This window comes from Macaca fascicularis, chromosome 14, assembly GCF_037993035.2.
Source record: "Macaca fascicularis isolate 582-1 chromosome 14, T2T-MFA8v1.1".
NCBI classification, from domain to species: Eukaryota; Metazoa; Chordata; class Mammalia; order Primates; family Cercopithecidae; genus Macaca; species Macaca fascicularis.
This window is the reverse complement of record NC_088388.1, coordinates 105,681,053-105,700,783: the sequence shown is the minus strand read 5'-3', so window position 1 is coordinate 105,700,783 and position 19,731 is coordinate 105,681,053. Positions and strand designations below refer to the sequence as shown.

At 35.4% G+C, this 19,731-nt stretch overlaps 1 protein-coding gene and 1 long non-coding RNA gene across 3 annotated transcripts in view; one reads left to right on the top strand and one right to left on the bottom strand.

Moving 5' to 3' along the window:
- GUCY1A2 (guanylate cyclase 1 soluble subunit alpha 2) overlaps positions 1-14,464 on the top strand; it is a 525,457-nt gene extending 510,993 nt beyond the window's left edge. For both annotated transcript variants that reach the window (XM_074015141.1, XM_045371095.3), the window contains exon 8: positions 486-14,464. In XM_074015141.1, coding sequence (XP_073871242.1) covers positions 486-693 — 208 coding nt within the window. In that variant the 3' untranslated portion in view covers positions 694-14,464. The remainder of the gene's footprint in view (positions 1-485) is intronic.
- Positions 1-19,731, bottom strand: part of LOC135967113 (uncharacterized) — a 574,461-nt gene that overhangs the window by 58,304 nt on the left and 496,426 nt on the right. The window lies entirely within an intron of this gene.

Here is a 19,731-nt window from a genome sequence, read left to right as displayed (position 1 = left end):
ACTTGATTAATGTTTTTTACATACAGGACACACATTTAAAGCACATGGTTTACCAAACATAAAAGGAGTGCACTAGAATTTGGGCAGGTTTTAAAAACAGAGAACGTGAATCCTGCATGCTTGAAATAAAACCTGTATTATGCAGTTTCCTCAGACCTTTGTTTGTTTAGGGAAAACAATAACATTTGAACAAATATTTTCAAAGAATGCTGTTTAGAAAGAAATCAATCTTGAACAAATATTTTCAGGTAGTACCACACTTAGCTTTGAGTTTTTTTTTTTTTTTTAAATTACGTGAAGGGATCTTTTCTGGATTATAACATTTCCTAGCATTTGGAATCTGATGAAGGCCACATCTATACAAAGAAATAGAGGTGTCACCATGAGCAGTCAGAGACAGGCTTCCTGAGCCTTTAAAATTTCTGTCCACGTATTTTACATTTCCCTGGCCTACTTGATTCATGTGCTCTGTATTTTTTTCTTAGATTATTAAAACGGGAAGAAAGTTTTACATTCATTCCGCGGTCTCGTGAAGAGCTTCCAGACAACTTTCCAAAGGAAATTCCTGGGATCTGCTATTTCCTGGAGGTAAGGACTGGTCCAAAGCCACCAAAGCCTTCTCTTTCTTCGTCGAGAATAAAAAAGGTTTCCTACAACATCGGCACCATGTTCCTCCGGGAGACAAGCCTCTGAGACCTGCTACAGAACAAAGACTCCTCCAAAAAGCACAAGCCCAGAACATGGGTCACCACAGCGGGGGTGGAAAGAGATTGTGTCTCTTTCATTGCTTTGTTGAGAACAAGCAGCAAAATTTCTGTATTATGTCAGGCAATAATCCTACTAAAAGGTGGAGGTGACCGCTGTCAATACAAAGCCGGAGGATGAGGGAAATAAGATGTGTCCATTCATATGAGTGTTTTTGGTCATATATATATACATATATTTTAATTACAAGTGTGGGTCCCCTTTCAGAACTAACCAATAAATAGATTCCATGTTTTCTTGTTTATCACACATACAAGTATCTTTCCCTATATATTTGTACCACTTTTGAGAGCCAGTTTTGATTATATATTCCTACATTTAGTGAGTTGGTGGGTGAGGAATATTTTCTAAGTTTCTTTTTCTGAACAGACATTTCATACATGTATCATGGCAGTGTGGTAAACTTCCCAACTGGAAGAATTGTAACTCGGCAAAATATTTTAGGGATATTACCTATTTTTATACATATCTCTTCTAGATAACTACATTTCACACAACATTATTACATTTTCAGAATCTGCTTCTGTATTGTTAGTATATTATATAATACTAACCTATTAATCTAACATAGTTTCCCTTATTTAGAGAAATCAGTGCTTGGACTGAGAATACATATAACCAAGGATTTCAGATACCAAGAAAGCATTCTATGTCTGCTTAGTAAATATATCTTAGATTTAATTAATGTAGCATGGAATCCAGAGGAAATGGAATTTCCAAATACCAGATATATCTGTAACCAAGATTGAAGAAAGGTCTTTTTGCCACCTTCTAACAAATATCAGTTAAAATGAGATGCTTTGCTACACTGGACCCTTTTCAACTTAGCACTTATATAGGTAGCTTTTGCAACACTAAACTATATTCTAATAAACAGCATTCAACTAAATGACATGTTAGTTACCCCCTTCCTTTTCCCCAGTTGATGCCTCCTAAGAGCCGAATGCTATTCTTGAGAGCAAATTCCTGGATACTGGCATTAGTGACAAAGAAGTGTCAGGACATTTTGCCAAGAATGTTGTTTCTTCTTGTACAACACAAAGCAAGGAAACCTCTGTATTTTATGGCTTTGAGGTTTTAAAAAAATGTTCTGCAGTTTGATTGATACGGCTTTTAAATTCAGTGAATCACTTTCATGAATACTGAAGTAGCTATAATCTTCAGAACTAGTAATCATTATAGTTACAGATAGGATTCCATTGCATGTCCTGCTCAAATGAAGACCTGTTCTCATTAATCAATACTGCATGAAAATATTACTGGCTCACACTAAAATTAGGAGCATCATGTGTCCAGAGTTTTCCTGTTTGGGATCAAATATAAAATCTAAGTTTCTATTGAGGTTAATAAACTGGAAACATTTGTTTCCTTGAAACCTTGGAGAGGTCATTTTCCTACTCATTGATAACTTATGTCTAACTGAATGCAATATTCTTTTCTGTTCAGGGATTTTGGCTGCATTATGGTTTGGTTATGACATAACTCAGTTAAAGAACATATTTACTAATTTCCAATGTAGTCTATGAGGCTTATTTAATGTTTTTAAATTTTCTATTTGTGTGGCTAGAAGGCATTTGTAGATATGCAAATATTTGTTATAATCATGATCCCTTTTATAATTTGAGTTATTTTCTTGCCCTGGGGGTTTATAAGGGCACGAGTACAACACTCTTTATGTGGAGAAGACAGGAAGTAGACCTTGAACTCTAAACCTTTGCCTGACCCCCTCTTCTGTGGGCCTGTGTCTCTGGACAATGAGGAGGTTTACAGTCAGTATGAGCAGAGCAGGCTGGGAGCCCCTCAATCCTCATGCTTATATTAGAAAATGCCTTAGCAATGTTGATGGGCTCCTTGTAGCACTGGAGCATGGGGAGAGAACAAGCTCACTGATGTCGTTTATTATGTCTTCAGTAACTTAGAAATAAACATGTTGGTGATGAACAATGAGTTCTGTAACCATAAGGCTGAAAGGGACTTCCAGGAATATCCAATCTATTTCTCTCACTTTTTGTAAAGATTTGTCTAAGCAACTACAAACACATATTTATTCTCTCCATACTTAAGAATATCTATGGGAAGCATATTTGAAAAGCATCATTGGAAATCCACCTCATTACTAGTGATAGGCCTGGAGAGAAGTATTGTATTTATATATCTCAATTTGTCAGAAGAATCACAAATTCTGTATTAGTTTATATGATTTTACTTAGAGAAGACGTATCCATTTACATTGCCATAAATGTCACGATGAAGAACGTGCCAGAGATTTCTTATCTGTCACCGACAGGATGTCAACTACATTTTTCATACGTTATAATCTAAGTGTATATTCAAAGCTATAGTCTGAGATAATGGTCCAATCTGTTATCATTTTGCTAATCTATTATAGTTGATTATTGTAGTTACAATGTTTCTATATGTTTGTGAAGTACTATATAAAATGTCTGTTCATTCAAACTTCAATCACAGAAGTTAGAAGATGGAGAAAGAATTATATTTTTATTTGTCCTACACAATGCCATCTACATCTCTTCTCTTAGGAACTGTGATTGTAACAATGTGGTGGCATTTGTTATTTCATATGACTTATCTATATTCTCACTTACTTACAAACTATTACCAACAGCATGCATTTTAGTATGGCAGATAAAAGAAATTTATGTGATATTTCCTTAGAAACCAAATGATATCAAATTGGGGAAATGGTTTTAACCCACTCTACAAGGGATACTTTAAAATATAATTTGGCACCTATAGCTCTTGCATTTTAATGTTCTTTTAAGCTGCTATTTGGAAGAAGGCAACTTATAACTGGCCATTAGCACCAAAGCATCAATCACATTGGTATCAGGATTATGTTGATGGAGAGAATGTCATCATTTGCAAATAAATCAGTTATCTAACAAAATCAGAATCCCCCAATATGTACTCAGAATGTACTACCCTGTATCTTCTTTGTGGACCTTAATAATTAGGTATCATTGACCATAATAAAAAATAATAATATGCCTCAGAAACATAGTAGTTGGATCTCTTGTCTATATAATATAGAGAAGGGGAAGAAGACATAGCTTCCAGGTAACATGGGACCCAACTGCCTACAGTCTGCCTTTATTCATCTCTTGCTCTATATTTTAAGTAATCTTGGATTTTCCTTTTAATATCTGATTATGTGGAATCAAGTGAGCTTTGATCTGGGACTCTGAGACAGACATTGATGCCTGAGATTTGAGGGTGGGTCCGTAGGTTCAGCACTTCAAATGTTATTTCTCACAGTCTTGCACTCCTTCCTCTTGTCCAGTGACAATGGTGTCAGGACACAGTAGTTTAGTGTGAATGTGCATGTCTCTCCAGGAAAAGCAAAGCAAAAGAGAATAACAACTTAAACAAAATCTCATTCACAAAGGGAGCAAGACTTTTAACTTTGCAAATGCCTCTAAAGAGTTCTAGCAATATAAAGCGAAATTAAATTGATAGATAACAAAAGGCAAAGCCATGGAGAATTCTGAAAACCCCACCAGGCATTGTGTTTTGTACAGAATCATATTGCTGCTGAACAAAACGGTGTGTGTATCTAAAGTCATAAGGCATCAAGTAGGAGCTCAAAATTATGACCATCATTAAATATATTTGTGGAAGTCTTCTTGGGTTCCAGACTTTCTGAGGGCAAGTGTTGTGGATGGTTAAGGCAAAAAGTAAAACTTTTACACACAGGTTTCTGTCTTGTCATTTTGAGAATGACTCAGCCCATTCTAGACCCTTTCTTACTCCATTCTGTCCCTAGAAACTATCTCACCCCTCAAGCCTGGCCACAGTAAACAGCATTCTCTCTTCACTTCTGAACCCAGAATGGCTACAGAAAGGGTTGCTGGTGCCTCATTCAGGCAGATAGGAAGGACCACACACAGTCAGGCCTGAGTAACAATGTACTTCTGAAGTGTAGTAATGAACTGGATGTGCCGGGGCATTAATTATGTCTGCAGCTTCTCCCTCTGCTCTTTCTTCAAAACCCAGTCTGACTCCAAGCACTTCATGCAACTTCACTGAATGTTCCTTTGAAATTAATTATAAATGACTCTGAATAGGCTTTGGGTAGTACTAGATGCCTTTCAGCCGACAATATCTAGAAACTCAAGTCCAAGAACCAAGCCCTATATCGTAGCTTAGTTGTTTCTACTGTTAGATTATAGACCTTCAACTACAAAAATTATGTCATTTCAGAGGCTTCTATAAGCATAGCCTAATAGATCTAGCCCAAAAATCATGATGCGTAAGAGACTGAATTATTAAGATTTAACATATTTCTAAACAATTTATGGGCAGCTCTTGATATGAATATTCCTAAACCACAACCAGCTGGTTTAACATACACATAAATTGTGTTCAAGTGATTGAACAAAATGTATCGTTAAATGGGTAAGTTGACCCCAGGTATGGACTCAATTTCAAGATCCTCGTGGTGGTGAATGAAGAGCAGACACTGATATTATGTACAGATTAACATAATCTTGTCAGGCTATATTGAGATAGTGTGCAAAATTCCTTCCTCACACTTGATCCAAACAATTGAAACCTACATATTACTGTTCTTCCATCCTTTGTTTTCTTCCTTCCTTTATTCCTTAATTAAAAAAAGTCATTGATACATTTATAACACAGGAAGTATCACAGCTAATCTCATATTCTAAAATAGTTTTATAAAGTGATTACTATTTTTAGTTTGTGTATATGTATATGTGTGTTTATTGAATGCAGATGTTTCATTATTGAAAGAAATAAGTTTCTTTGGAAGGACTTGGGAATGCAGAGAAGTAAAGTTTGTGTCTTTATTTCTAATATGTTATAACCAGATCATGGTTTCAGTTAAGCACTTCATTGCCATTCAATCCTTATTAAGAAATGACCAGCCGGGCACGGTGGCTCACACCTGTAATCCCAGCACTTTGGGAGGCTGAGGCGGGCGGATCACGAGGTGAGGAGATCGAGACCATCCTGGCTAACATGGTGAAACCCTGTCTCTGTTAAAAAATACAAAAAATTAGCCAGGCGTGGTGGCGGGCGCCTGTAGTCCCAGCTACTCGGGAAGCTAAGGCAGGAGAATGGCGTGAACCCAGGAGGCAGAGGTTACAGTGAGCTGAGATCACGCCACTGCACTCCAGCCTGGGCAACAGAGAGAGACTCCATCTCAAAAAACAAAACAAAAAAAAAACAAAAAACAAAAAACAAAAAATGAATGACCTAGTTCAGTGGTTTAACTGATCTGCTTGGAAGTATCTGGCTGGCTTCATAAGAATTCCGTAGGGAGTTTTAGGAATACAGAAGACTAGTCTTTACCTTCAGAGATTTGAATTCAGTAGGTCTCGGGGAGGGCCTAGGAATCTGTGTTTAGAAAATCAGTAATGCTAATATACAGCCAGACTTGGGAATCATTGAAAAGTATTCAAATAATCTCAATTACTAGGAGTAAATACAAGCTGACGGGGATAGTAATGTTATTTCATTTGTAGTTATTTTGAAAAGTTAAATACTCTAGGCCTCATACAATTATTTTTTTCACAAATTTTAGTTTTGGATTTGATTTCCAAATTGTGGTCTTCTTTCTGAGCATACATCTTCAAACTTAGAGACAGATGTCAACACTGATAAGCATGAGGGATGAATATTGCTCACTATAGGGCTATTAGGCATACTAGATACAGTACTATTTTCTTAGTTACTGCCAGAGCTGTGCGGTATATTGCAACATTTGCTAATCCTCACCACCGAGGTAAAAACTATGACCTTTGGGACACAGAAGCAAATATCAAAGTGACAGCCTTACTCCTGAATGCTTTGATTTTTATGTTATGAAAAGACACCAACTTAATATTTAGTCTCACTATGTACTTTTCATATTGAATTGTATATTACCTGAAAAGGGATTTCCAAGCAATACCTTCTAACAACCTTTCAAGCAATAATTTAAGCCATGGTGATGATGCCATATGAAGCTTGCACTTCTTTGCATTTCATAGAGCCTTTGTGAAAACAGAAACATGTTTTATACAAGCAATAATACAGCTGGTGTGGACTTCTTAAAGATATTCATTATTCTGTAGCAAAATGAGCAGCAAGTAATGACTCAGATTAAAAATATCTGAGCAAATGATATGCTTAATCTATCTCAGAAGTTATTCATTTGCAAACATGCTGTAAAGTGATTAATATACATCAGATTATTTCTGGTGCATAATTTTTAAAATGGCTATCAAAATATGATTTCTATTCCTGTCAAAGAGATTTGTGTATTATTTATAACGTTGCCCAATTTTTGGATCTTTGTAGTATATAATAGTAAAGAAGAAGTTAAGGATGGATAAATGAGTGGAAGTAGAGCATAGGTTGGAAGGTTGGAAGAGAGGTGATTGAGAAAGTAGGCTTTGCAGAAATATAGATTGGTCTCGGGGCGGATTAATTCAAATGTTGGTTTGATACGGTCTTGGAAGATGAAAGAATAAAGATAAAAGAGCTCATTATTACTGTTTTCAATGATAGCTACACAAGTGTTTGGTAAGTATGATAGTATTTTGACTTCAGAATATGATTGACTGAAAGTCACCTGTACTACAATAAATGTCTGAAAATGATTATTCAATAATATTGAAAAAACAGTAAAGCTTTCAGATTTTGAAATGAAAAAAATCATGTTTTTAGTCTTCTTAAAATACAATTTTAATAGAATGTGGCATACTCAATGATAATCAGTTCTTTAGTAGTTACATTTACTTTTCCATCATTTAGAATAATATATAAGGATCACAGCTAAAATCAACTGGTAAATTTATGTTTACACTGAGCAATATCTAAACATCAGATTATTATTTAGCATATAAGCTTAGGATTCATTCCTAAGCACCTAAATAAGATGACAGCTCCTATAATTGCCTAGTGAGGTAAACAATCCTCTAAACGTGAATATGAACACATTTGAATGGTGGGTGTGTTTGGTAGTATTTTGTCTTTAACTTTCTATTACTCATAGCAAAACTTAATTTAGCATCCGCCTGCCCACAGTTTGGAAAATTTCCCTATCAAAATCAAGCAGGATTGTTGATTCACTGAGGCTTTGACAATTATCCTCTTGTATATCACTGGATCCTTAAATCCTTAGTAAGAATGGTTTTGGGTTAAATAAATAATGGAATATATTTAATTTGAATCTATTAAATTACACTGAATTTATCCCTCCAGTTAATTCATCTAGTTGCTGATCGGATTATTCTTTATATTAGACTTAAGTACTTTGCTTATTATTTAAAAGCAGAAAAGAAAAACCAAATGGCAGGTCTGAGTATTAGTTTCTTTTTGATTCTTTTGATACGTATTTTTAAAATGAAGAAATCACTTTATATTCAGTCTTCCTTTGTGGACTTTCTGCCATTTGCAGATAAAGAAGGAATTCTACTTAATATGTTTTTACTGTGGTCTATTAAATGTCATTAAACCTATATCTAACAGGAAAGTAATAACTGGAATAAAATCAGAAATGTGCAAAATTGTTTCTTCACACCACCTCACTTTCTGAAGACAATTCTTTGCATTTTGCTGCCTGACATTTACACATCAGACTTAGGACAAAGGGACAAATGGAGTGAGTGAGGTGGGCAGGAGCTTTAGATGAGATGAAGCGAAGAGAGTTAATTTTTTCTTCAGGAAGATATAGAGACTCTTAAAGGAGAGGCAATTTCTGTAACAAACACCTCTGGTTTAATAAAAGCCAAATTATTTATTTGACTACTGGTCACTCATTTTTAAAAAGAAGAGAGAAAGACAAAAAAAGAGAAACCCTTCACAAGCCATTTTTAGCTTTCCTCGGAGGTAGTGCCAACCTCTAGGCAGCTGCACATCTCAGTGAAGCTGGGATAGAAGCTTACAGAGCTACAAATAGATACTTTCTGAAGGTGGCAGATAGAACTAGTGTTGGTTACAATGATGAAGGTAAATGAAAGTGTCAGAACATCTGGGTTGAAGGAACAAAGAAGGCCAAATACCAGCTCTGCCATATGCCACAGAAAACCCTACTAAAATTAGCACAGAAAAACAGACTAACAGTATGCAAGTGATATTAAAACAAACTATATTTTTTCCTTTTATAACATGCCTGGCTGAGCTAGCATTCAGTGAGAAGAATACACTTTTGTCTCATGCATCATTTGAAAAAAAATTGTTGTTCTGACATTAAAGAAATTATATATTCCTTTATAGTTGGAAAATTTAATCACAAATAGGAAATATTTATTTTGTGTTCTGAAATTTGTAAACTTCTTTTGGGAGCTGTACTCTATGTCATATTCTTCTTCACACTTTTCTCAAATTGGGTTTGGCTGCTAGCAAGACAAGTGTGGAACTTTAGAGCAGAAAGATGTCCATCCATCCCTTAGAGAATGTGCCAGAGTATTTGAGCTGGAGAGAGAATCACCCCGTAGCACTTAATGGTTTTCTGTGAGACATGAAGACTCTAGTTTTCTAAACTTAAAAGTGGTTGGGTAGTATCTTAATCATCAAAGATTTTTCACTTACATGTAACTGGTTAATTCATGCAGAGTTTGTTTAGAACAGAAACTTTAAAATGAGGGAACAAACCTGAGCAATTTTCAATCAAAATTATCAGTTAGAAAAAGAATTGAAGACAAAGATTTATTGTCCTGAGTCAACTTACTCATATCCAAAACTTAGAATGTGAGAGACTTTTGAAAGTTTTCTGAATGTATCATGTTCTTCAGCAATGAGAAATACAATTAATTTTGTTTCTAGGTTCCTTAGAGTTTTATCCTCTGATGATAACATCTAATTGTGAATTACATTTAAGTGATTTTTACTTTATATTTTCCACTTGTTGCAGAAAAAAAAAATGTCCTAAATATGACAGACTTACAAATCATGGCATTGAGCCAGGGTTTGCAAATTTGGCAATATTATTTTACTTAAACTATTACACTTTTTAAAATAATATAAGCATTAAGGATAACAGTCAAATAATACTGTATTTTCAGCTTGTTCACATTAGAATATAGAACAATGCATTGTAAACTCGGAATAAAATCTAATTCTAAACCAATTTATGTTCAAATCATTTGAACAATAAATATGAATATTGCTACATCACCTCTGACTAATAAGAAACTATGCATTTCCATACCCAATGAAACCTCAGTTTCTACAGCAATTCTACTTTTATTGCCTCCCAAGAAGTATTTCTTCATGGTCAATGTAACTCTTTAAAGGCTAGCAAATGAATATGACTTTCTTCTGAGGTTTGGGTGATCTGGATCAATATGTATGTTTCTAACCACTTGAAAGGCTGTCTCCTGTTTTAGCCTTTTAAGTTAAAATTTCCATAAAATGAAGCAAAATATGAAAACACCTAGTTGATTTATCAGTAACGTGAAACCCTCCTTCTGAATTTTATTGGTAAAAATTACCACACTGAAACCAAAACTTAACCTTGGCTTGGACTCTCAAATAAATTGCTTTTGTATTCTTTGACTACAAAGTATTCTCAAAAAGAAGAAATTATTTCCGATGGTAGATCAAACTCTAGCCAAGAAGGTCTAGATAACTAGAGGAGTGTATAATTATCTAAAGTAATTCAGGGGGATTTTTAGGAAAAAATCTGTTTTTGTATAAAAATTATTAGTAATGGATGGCAGCCCAAATTACTATTCCTCTTTTAAAATTTGTTTCAAGTGTGTCACCAGGCACTCATAAAATTCATTTATTTGTTATATGACCCAATAACCCGAAATAATAGGTGCTCGTTGCTTTTTCTTTTGATCATTAAAAACACCTTTATTCTGTTTAAAAAAAATTATCCTACTAAAATGCAAATGATTACCTGGCTATAGGAGGAGTCCCATTTTATGAGCATGTATGAAATATTTAGCTGGATTCAGCTGGAATGCAACTTAGAGAAAGGAATGGATACCAGTAGAGAAGATGGAAAGAGACAGAAAAATCAAACTTTGCTTATATCAAAATTAGGTCTGTAGTCTAATCCTGTTAACCTATAAGAAAGCTGAAAATAGATAAGGATAAATAATAGATTTTTAAACAAAGTATTTATATTTAATAGAATGTCATAAAAATGACAGAATGCCATGAAATTCAGCATGTCAAAACTTTGATAAAACAAACAATAAATATGCTAATTAGAGTGAATATTTAAAGGGACAAAAAACTTGTCACATCATAGATGTCTCCCCATTGCAGAATTTATTATCTGCTGGGAAAATTTGGTATTATGTCTTCAATCAATATTTGCTGCATTATCTAATTAAACATTAGTATAGTCTTTGTGCTAATGAGAAACCATGCAAGAGTCCAAATATCAAGTGTGGCTATAACTTGAATCAATTGAGTTTGGTGTTCCTGAATAAAATTCTTGATGAATGTAAAATGAATGGGTTGTATATATAGGTTTTATGTGCAGTAAATAAATTAGGCTTTAAAACTTGTTAGCATGCTTAGCACCTCTTTTTTCCATTGTCTTTCCTTCCTTCCTTCCCTTCCTTCCCTTTCTTCCTTTCCTTCCCTCCCCTCTTTGCTTTCTTTCTTTCTAGCTCTTAGAAGATAAATGACAATAGTACTTTACTATTGGGGCTGAGGCCTCCCTTTTTCACTTTCACATGATTGAGCACTTTGTGGATTTGTGAGGGAAGGGGAAAGATGAGCATGTAGATATAGATCAGTTGAGGATAGAAGTGACAGAGAGAATTGGGACCTTGACTTCCAGAGACTGTCAGTCAAGAGAAATGTGGGTCTATACAAATCTATGTGTGTCCATTTTCATTGAATTTAAACACTTTTTCAAGAAGTATCAGGGTCAATCTGTATGGCCAGTCTCCTATTTTTACCCCCTACAAATGTCTTAAGTTAGAAAAACCTCTTATTTTCAAGTAGCCATTTTTTTTTATGTGAGTACCACACTGCTAAAAGACTGAAATAGAAAAAAAATGCTTTTTCTATTTGTAGGGAAATTGCTTTCTGAAAACTACTCCCAATAAGGTGTATACATCAAAAGCAACTTGATTTTCCTGGCTCTTCATCTAGAGATAACTGATGCACTGTCTTCTTTCTTAGATACCCCTCTGTAATTCAGCTTGGCATAGTATGATGTTTTGAGTTCTTATTGAGGGTTTGGAAACATTTGTCATCAATTTTATGTCTACTCTATTGAAAAAGCAATACACAGTGTATTCCATATTTCTTAGCTCTGTGTCTTTGAGGTTTTAAACCTATATTCAGATAGCTGTTTTTAGCTACAATTTTGAGTATTCACCAGAATTTACAAATTGCCATTTTATTAAATACAAAAAAAGAAAAATACAGCTTGGATCAAGAGATCAAACATTTACAAATCTCAATCCAAAGCCATTATTTTTCAGGGAAAATTAAACCATTTCTCGCAGAGTATTTGATTCCTAAGGGAAAATAAGTCAAATATCTTCTTTAAGAGTAAGGGTATTCTTCCATTGTAGGTACTTCTCATTGACTTTATAATAATTTGAACAAATCTTGAACAAGATTTAAAGAATCTATGATCTCCCAAACTTAAAATTGTATTCTTTCTGGCTTTTTATTTTCAGGTATTAAGATTATATTCAAACCACTTTACAAATTATCTTCATAAGTTTGTGTTAATTAATAGAAAATTATACAGGGAAAAAAACATGATTAGTTCCTCTGTGGAAAGATATGCTTCAGTGAGTTAAATACCCTTGAATTTTGGTTCTCATTTCGTATTTGGACTTTTTTGTTATGTACCTCAGGGGTCTTAAATTCTAACAGACGAGGTAGTCAAAGAAAGGGGTATAAAATATTTGAAAAAAAATTAAAACTTCAAAAGCAATGAATTTCTCTGTTAACTTTTGTTTATCCTATATTGACTTATTTTGAAATTGTAAAAAAACAGGCAGCTACCATATAAATCGGTACCTATGAAAATACTGATTACTTTCTTCCTGTGATTTTCAATGTTAAGAAAACCTTTGTCTTGAAATGATAGACAATCTTAATACTTGTTCAGATAAAGAAATATGATTTTCAATACCTTTACCATTTTTATTTCTTTAGGGAAATATTTTAATAATGATTGTAAAAATAGAAGAAATATGGTTGAGAAAAACAGAAGAAATTAAGATGAAATTTGAACAGCTGTAATCCACAGTCCCATTTTTCCCTCTATTTTATTGCCTTCTACTGAGTTATCGAAGGCCCAGATCTGCAAAATTTACAAGCTACTAATTCATTGTCTCCTTTAAGAATTTGGAGCAAAAATTACTCCAACTATGCGGAAATCGATTCACATCATCATGGCAGGTTTTGACTATGAGGGAATTCAGGTTAGAGTCAAATAGAATAATGGTCCATGGAGAACAATACTTTCTGATTTTTCTTCAAGTTGGATGAAAAGCTTTTCTTCATTTAAAAAAAAAAAAAAAGTCCTCCTGAGAATTTTGCCTTCGAAAAAGTCAGAAGTTTTATAACAGCTGCCTGTAGCTACATTATAACTTCAGTAATCAAGTGACAAAACTGTCTCATTATGCTTTTAAAATACTGATTAAGTACATTCCAGAAATAATACATATCATTCTTCATTTCAAAATCAACCTACCTGAGTTCTGACTCTTCAAATGCGTGTAGCCATTTTACAAAACCAAAGGGTCTCATTTCCCAAACAGTACTTTAAATATCTAACTTAATCCTATTAATACTCATATCAATGCACAAAATAAACAGCCAAGGCAGTTCCATCAAGTCTTCAGGCACTACATAATAATAAATAGGTTTCCAAAATCACTTAATAAAAACACAGTTATAATGTGCTCGGCCTTCATTAGCATCCTCTGCATGGGGTGGTCTTCATTTAACCTGAATTATTTTAACATTTTAGCTAATTTGTTTGCTGCAATTTCATGGGTCTAAATTTTTGGTTTGGCTTGCAATGTAAATTATATTGTACATCTGCTCCTCTGTTATTAGATTTACTTTGTGAATAATATCTTTTAAAACTTGAGTTATCAAAAACTTAAATTATGATGTCATCAACTAATACCAGGTAAATATACTAATATATATGTAGGGCATGATTAAATTGCATATATTTTGAAATGTCAAACTATTTTTTGTTTTTTAAAAAAATGAATGCATCTCTTAAACCTGTACCATTCATTTTAAAAGTTTCATTTGGTATTTCATATTATATTTTAAAATATTTTTCTGTATCTAGTAGTACAGGTTTAAAGAAACTTTTTCTGATTGAAATGATAAAATATGCCTCATTTCACTAGAATTTTAAGAATACATGTAAAAGTATAACTCATATAGAATTATAAATATCCACAATATCTTGCTTTTCATGTAACACCACTTTTTACTTATTCTTTTGTTATTATTCTAAATCATCCACAATGTAAATAGCATGTTTCATGATGTAAAATGTCTTTGTATTTACAGACTGCAGCACAAGGTGAATTTGTATATGAAAAATGAGTGATGGAAATTTGGGATTCTTATAAAACAAAGTGGAAATGATCGTTGTGTGTTATATTTACATAATTCATTACAAAATTGTCTAGTTAAGTCATGCATTTATTTACCTTAAAAGTGTCCAAACTGTCACTTATAAAATATTTAAATCAATAAATAATACCAAAATGGAGTCTGAACATTCTTTTAGCATTTTTTTCCACACAGAGGTGGTGAATAACAATGCCTAAGAATGTGAATGAATAATAGATGAAAGAATGGGGGAAAGAATATAGGAGTGAATGGGATGTTCATAATACATTACCTTTATGGTTACAGATGCAGCTGCTGACACAATATTTGACAAGGCTAATTTTGATTTTTTTTTTTTAACATGCAATCTCTTTAGTCCTCTTGCAAAATCAACGAGCACAGATTATAATTACTGTAGTGCTATGTACCTCAAATATATATATGACAAAGAAAAGGCATAACTCAGCTGTCTTCTGACTAGCCAGTTGCCTTCTTGAAAGGACAGAGACAAGGGTTCATATTACTATCATAATTAAATGTCAGTTGAATGCCTGCTGAGTAACTTTCAAGAGCATAACCATCAACCAGATGAGCTGCAGCACATACCTATAAGAGGACAATTTTATTCCAATGTTCCTATACTCCAGCAGCTTATGTATGCAGAATCAAGTTATCTTTGTTATTCAATGGCCCTCTCTTTTATAACCATTTTGTCTCAACCATACAAATTTCCATCTATTTCTAGAAGTTCCTAAGGGAGTCTTCATTCCTGTGTTCACAAAACAGGGCTGTTCTCATCTTCTGCCCTTGTCTTCGTGTTATCTGCTGCTCAGAAGCCATGCTACTCCTGAGAACCACTTCCCTGACCATATGAGAATTGATACTGAGTAGGTAAAAGAAGAAGAAACACCTAATGAATAGTTCTTAAATGATAATCACTGTAGAAGTGCTTTTATGAACAATTTTCTCAACTACATCTTAATAATCCTATAAAGATCTGCTTTCTTCATTTTAGAGGTAAGAAAATTTAAGCAGAGAGAGAGACTAAGAAGTTGTCTGTGGCATAGGCAAGTCAGAATAACAACACATGATGAGGCCTTTTGTTAATAATTTGAACTTTCAGGAACTTAACTACAAGGCAGACTGCAGTTAAGTGATATTGTGCTCAGGAAAACTAGAAATGGTTTTGGCAAAGGACTAGCAGGTTTTGACACAATTGCCCTTCTGCATGCCAAGTACTGATTTGCACACTTTCCTGAGTAAGTAGAATGCCTCAGGTTCCTCTGCATAGAGTATCTTTCAGTTACAACAGCTGGCTCAAGTCCAGATGTGCTGGGTGATATGCAGTCATCTCCATCATCACCTGGTCACTTAGGAACCCAAGCACAAATGTCTGCTTTCTCCCTCTCTACCCCCACTCCCACATAAATATATGTGTGTATACATAGTCATATAGATAGATGAGTGAAAGACAAAGACAAAGGCATAAATTCAATAAATGTTAAGGAGGAAAGGGAAAACACATTGTAATTCTCTGGTTCATGGCATGATAGACAGGTATTAAGAAGCCCCTGCCCTGGCTGGAGTCTCTATGGGGAATCATTATCTATGGCCTCCAGTTCCATCTGTAGCGCTCGTCTCCATTGGCTGGGAAGTTCTTCCTTGCTCGTTCCATACCATGGCTGCATCTGTAGTGGATATTAGGAAATATGCCTTCCTTGGGAGCTTTATAGCTTTCACAGCCCACTCCCTGCTAGTATATCTTTGTCATGAAGCAATAAATTTGACTCACTGGATCATTTTGAAATATGATCCAGGAGAGGATCACATTTGTCTTTGTTGTTGGACAAAACAGTCACCTTAAAACTTGAAAGGCTTCTGATCTGCTTGCTTCCAGTCTGTCCCATGTGAGACATCCAAACCACGGTTATCTCCTAGATCAAGTTTTTATTCCTGCCTTATTTCTTTGTCCCTTAATTTAATGGCAGCTACTTCGATGTCACACAGAACTGGAAGGAAGGTTTGGGAGGGGAAGTAGCACTCTTTGATCTTTGCTACAGAGTCAAGTCCCTTGGGTAAAATGAGAAGTCTTAATGAGTTGCTTGCTGTTGCTCAGTCCTTATCAGCCTTGTCTCCTTTTCTTGAAGGACAGAAGTCATTGGCACTCTCTAGTTTCTGCCTGCAAACCACCGAGGTTTGTCCTAAACCTTGTAACACAAGGAGAAGCCAACACTTACTCATATTCTGGTTCCCCTCTACCACTCTCCTATAAATGTAGACACTGAGAGCACTTAATCCGCCTTCCAAGTTATCCAAGGTCAGCATATTTACTAAGTATTTTGCTACCACCTAGCTCTTTTTGATCTCAGAAGCTGCCACCTTGGTTCTCAGCCAGTGCCACAGAATTTAGGCTTTTGTTACAGGAGCACTCATCTTCAAGGCTTCATATTCTGTATATTACTTAGGCTAGGTTAAACAATCCAAGCAGATAAAGACCTCTTACAATAAATGTACATTTCCCACTAATATATCAGGCCAGAAGGGTACCAGATTGGAGTAAAGCTGCTTCATGCTATTTAGAGGCCCAGGCTGATGGGGACTCTACCTGTTAAGATTTCATAGGCCAGGGCTGGGCGCGGTGGCTCACACCTGTAATCCCAGCACTTTGGGAGGCCGAGGCAGGCAGATCACGAGGTCAGGAGATCGAGACCATCCTGGTTAACACGGCGAAACCCCGACTCCACTAAAATTACAAAAAAGTAGCCAGGCCTGGTGGCGGGCACCTGTAGTCCCAGCTACTCAGGAGGCTGAGGCAGGGGAATGGCATGAACCTGGGAGGCAGAGCTTGCAGTGAGCCAAGATCGCGTCACTGTACTCCAGAATGGGTGACAGAGTGAGACTCCATATCAAAAAAAAAAAAAAAAAAAGATTTCATAGGCCAGGCCTGGTGACAGTGGTAGTGGTAATAGCACAGATCACTTTCACTCACATTCCTACCTCTAGAATCAGTCGCACAACCAGATCAAACTGCCAAAAAGATGGAACATGCACTCCAGTTGCATACCTGTGTGAAAGAAATAGCTTTCAAACACTCGTTAAAGATAAGGCAGATTGTATTGTGGGATACCGCAATGGGGTTTTGCAGTAGGGGAGAGAGATTGGGCTCAACTTTAACTCCAACAAGGACCAGTGGGGATTTACAGCCAAGGAGCAGGGTGGGGGTCAATGGAGGGATGGAAAATTACCAAAAGAAATCAAAGCTAGGGAAAGTCTGGCTAAACATCTGACAGGATTCTTGCTGATGAGAGGTCAGCATGAGGAGATATTGAGAGTGGAAGTTGAGGAATTTGATCAAATATTGACAGTGATCAGATATCCAGGGTTGAGCCATTTCTCTAAGCTGACTCAGCAGGATGAATGCTAAAACTGGCTAAGCAGGACAAGGTTGGGGCCTAATCAGACAGGGGGCTGAGAGGACCCTGACTCAGGTTTGGTTAAGGAGGGGGTCACTGTCACCAGAAAGAAGAGTAGGGATTTTGGTGGACAGCTATTTCTGCCACAATTGTATTTTTTATTTTGAGATTATTTATCTTATTCTCAGGAAAATGAAACTATCTCAGAATTAAAGCTATGTCTTTCTATTCAAAACAGAGCTGGGATCATTCAAAATCATAATTTTAATATCAGCCATGAGATTGTCTTGGTTCTCTAATTCCCATGGATAGAGATGTTCTAACCAAATGATGATTAGTATCTGCAAACAAATCCCCCAAATAAAACACTGACTAGACCACAGATCCCACAAGGTTCTCAGTTTCCTCTCGAGTGAGCTACAGTAATCAGGAAGGGACTTCAATGGAAAGTGTAGTCATCATCACCATGATCAAATAGGATAAAGGTAACAAATTCCTTAGGACAAAGCCTCCCCATCACTATTTCCTCTCATCTATATGCCAAGCACTAAGTTAAAAGGGCCTAATGATCCAGTTGAATAGAATTGCTGGCATATACAAAGTGCATATGCCATTAGAATTACAATGAGCAGAACAAGGGAAGTAAGTAACTCTTTTCCATCCCAGATAGATTACATACAGTTCTGGGTTTTCAGCATTACACTTCAAACCTAGGACATTTTCCATTATGAGGAGGCAATACCTGTACGATTTCAATTTTCAAAATACAAAAGTTATATAGAAGCATGTTACCAGACTTTGACCTGAATGTCTGCCTTTTAGTTGAAAGTTATGACTACAGAAACAAAAGAAGCAAGCACGTGGTGTTATAATTTAAGCGTGTGATATTAGCAATTACACAGACCTGGAATCAATCCCAGCTATGCAATTTATTTTATGTTTATTTATTCATTTATTTATTTTTATTTGTGTAAATTTAGGGGGTAAAGTGCAATTTTGTTACATGGATATATTGTGTAGAAGTGAAGTCTAAGTTTGTATTTTCTATTTATTTATTTAATTGTTGAGATGGAGTCTCATTCTTGTTGCTCAGGCTGAAGTGCAATGGCACAATCTCTGCTCTATCCAAGATTAGACCAATTACATCTTCTTCGAAAGGCTAAATGTGCAATATTAGTTAAATTAATTTATAATTAAATTATAATCTCAAGATTTATTTATCCGCCTCCTGGGTTCAAGGGATTCTCCTGCCTCAGCCTCCTGAGTAGCTGGGATTACAGGCCTGTGCCACCATGCCCAGCTAATTTTTGTATTTTTAGTAGAAATGGGTTTTCACCATGTTGGCCAGGCTGGTCTCTAACTCCTGACCTCAGGTGATCCACCTGCCTTGGCCTACCAAAGTGCTGGGATTACAGACATGAGCCACCGTGCCCGGCCAAGTCTGGGTTTTTAGGGTATACATTACCAAAATAATGTATATTGTATTCATTAAGTAATTTATCCTCGTTCACCACCCCCCACCAACTCTCCCCATTTCTGAATCTCCAACATCCATCAGTCCACACTGTATGTCTGTGTACGTATTATTTAGCTCCCACTTATAAGTGAGGGCATGCAGTAGTTGTGTTTCTGTTTGAGCTGTTTCACTTAGGATAATGGTTTCCAGTTCCATTTATGTTGCTGCAAAAGACACAATTTTATTTTTTATGCCTGAATAGGATTCCATTATGTATACATACCACATTTTCTTTATCCAATCACCCATTGATGGACACATAGGTTGATTCCATATTGGGAATAGTGTTGTGATAAACAGGTAAGTGCAGGTATCCTTTTGATATAATTTCTTTCACTTTGCTGGATCAAATGGTAGTTCTATTTTTTGTTCTTTGAGAAATCTCCATACTGTTTTTCATGGAGGTTGTATTAATTTGCATTCTGTATTAGTCCATTGTCATGTTGCTAATACCCAAGACTGGGTAATTTATAAAGGAGAGAGATTTAGTGGACTCAC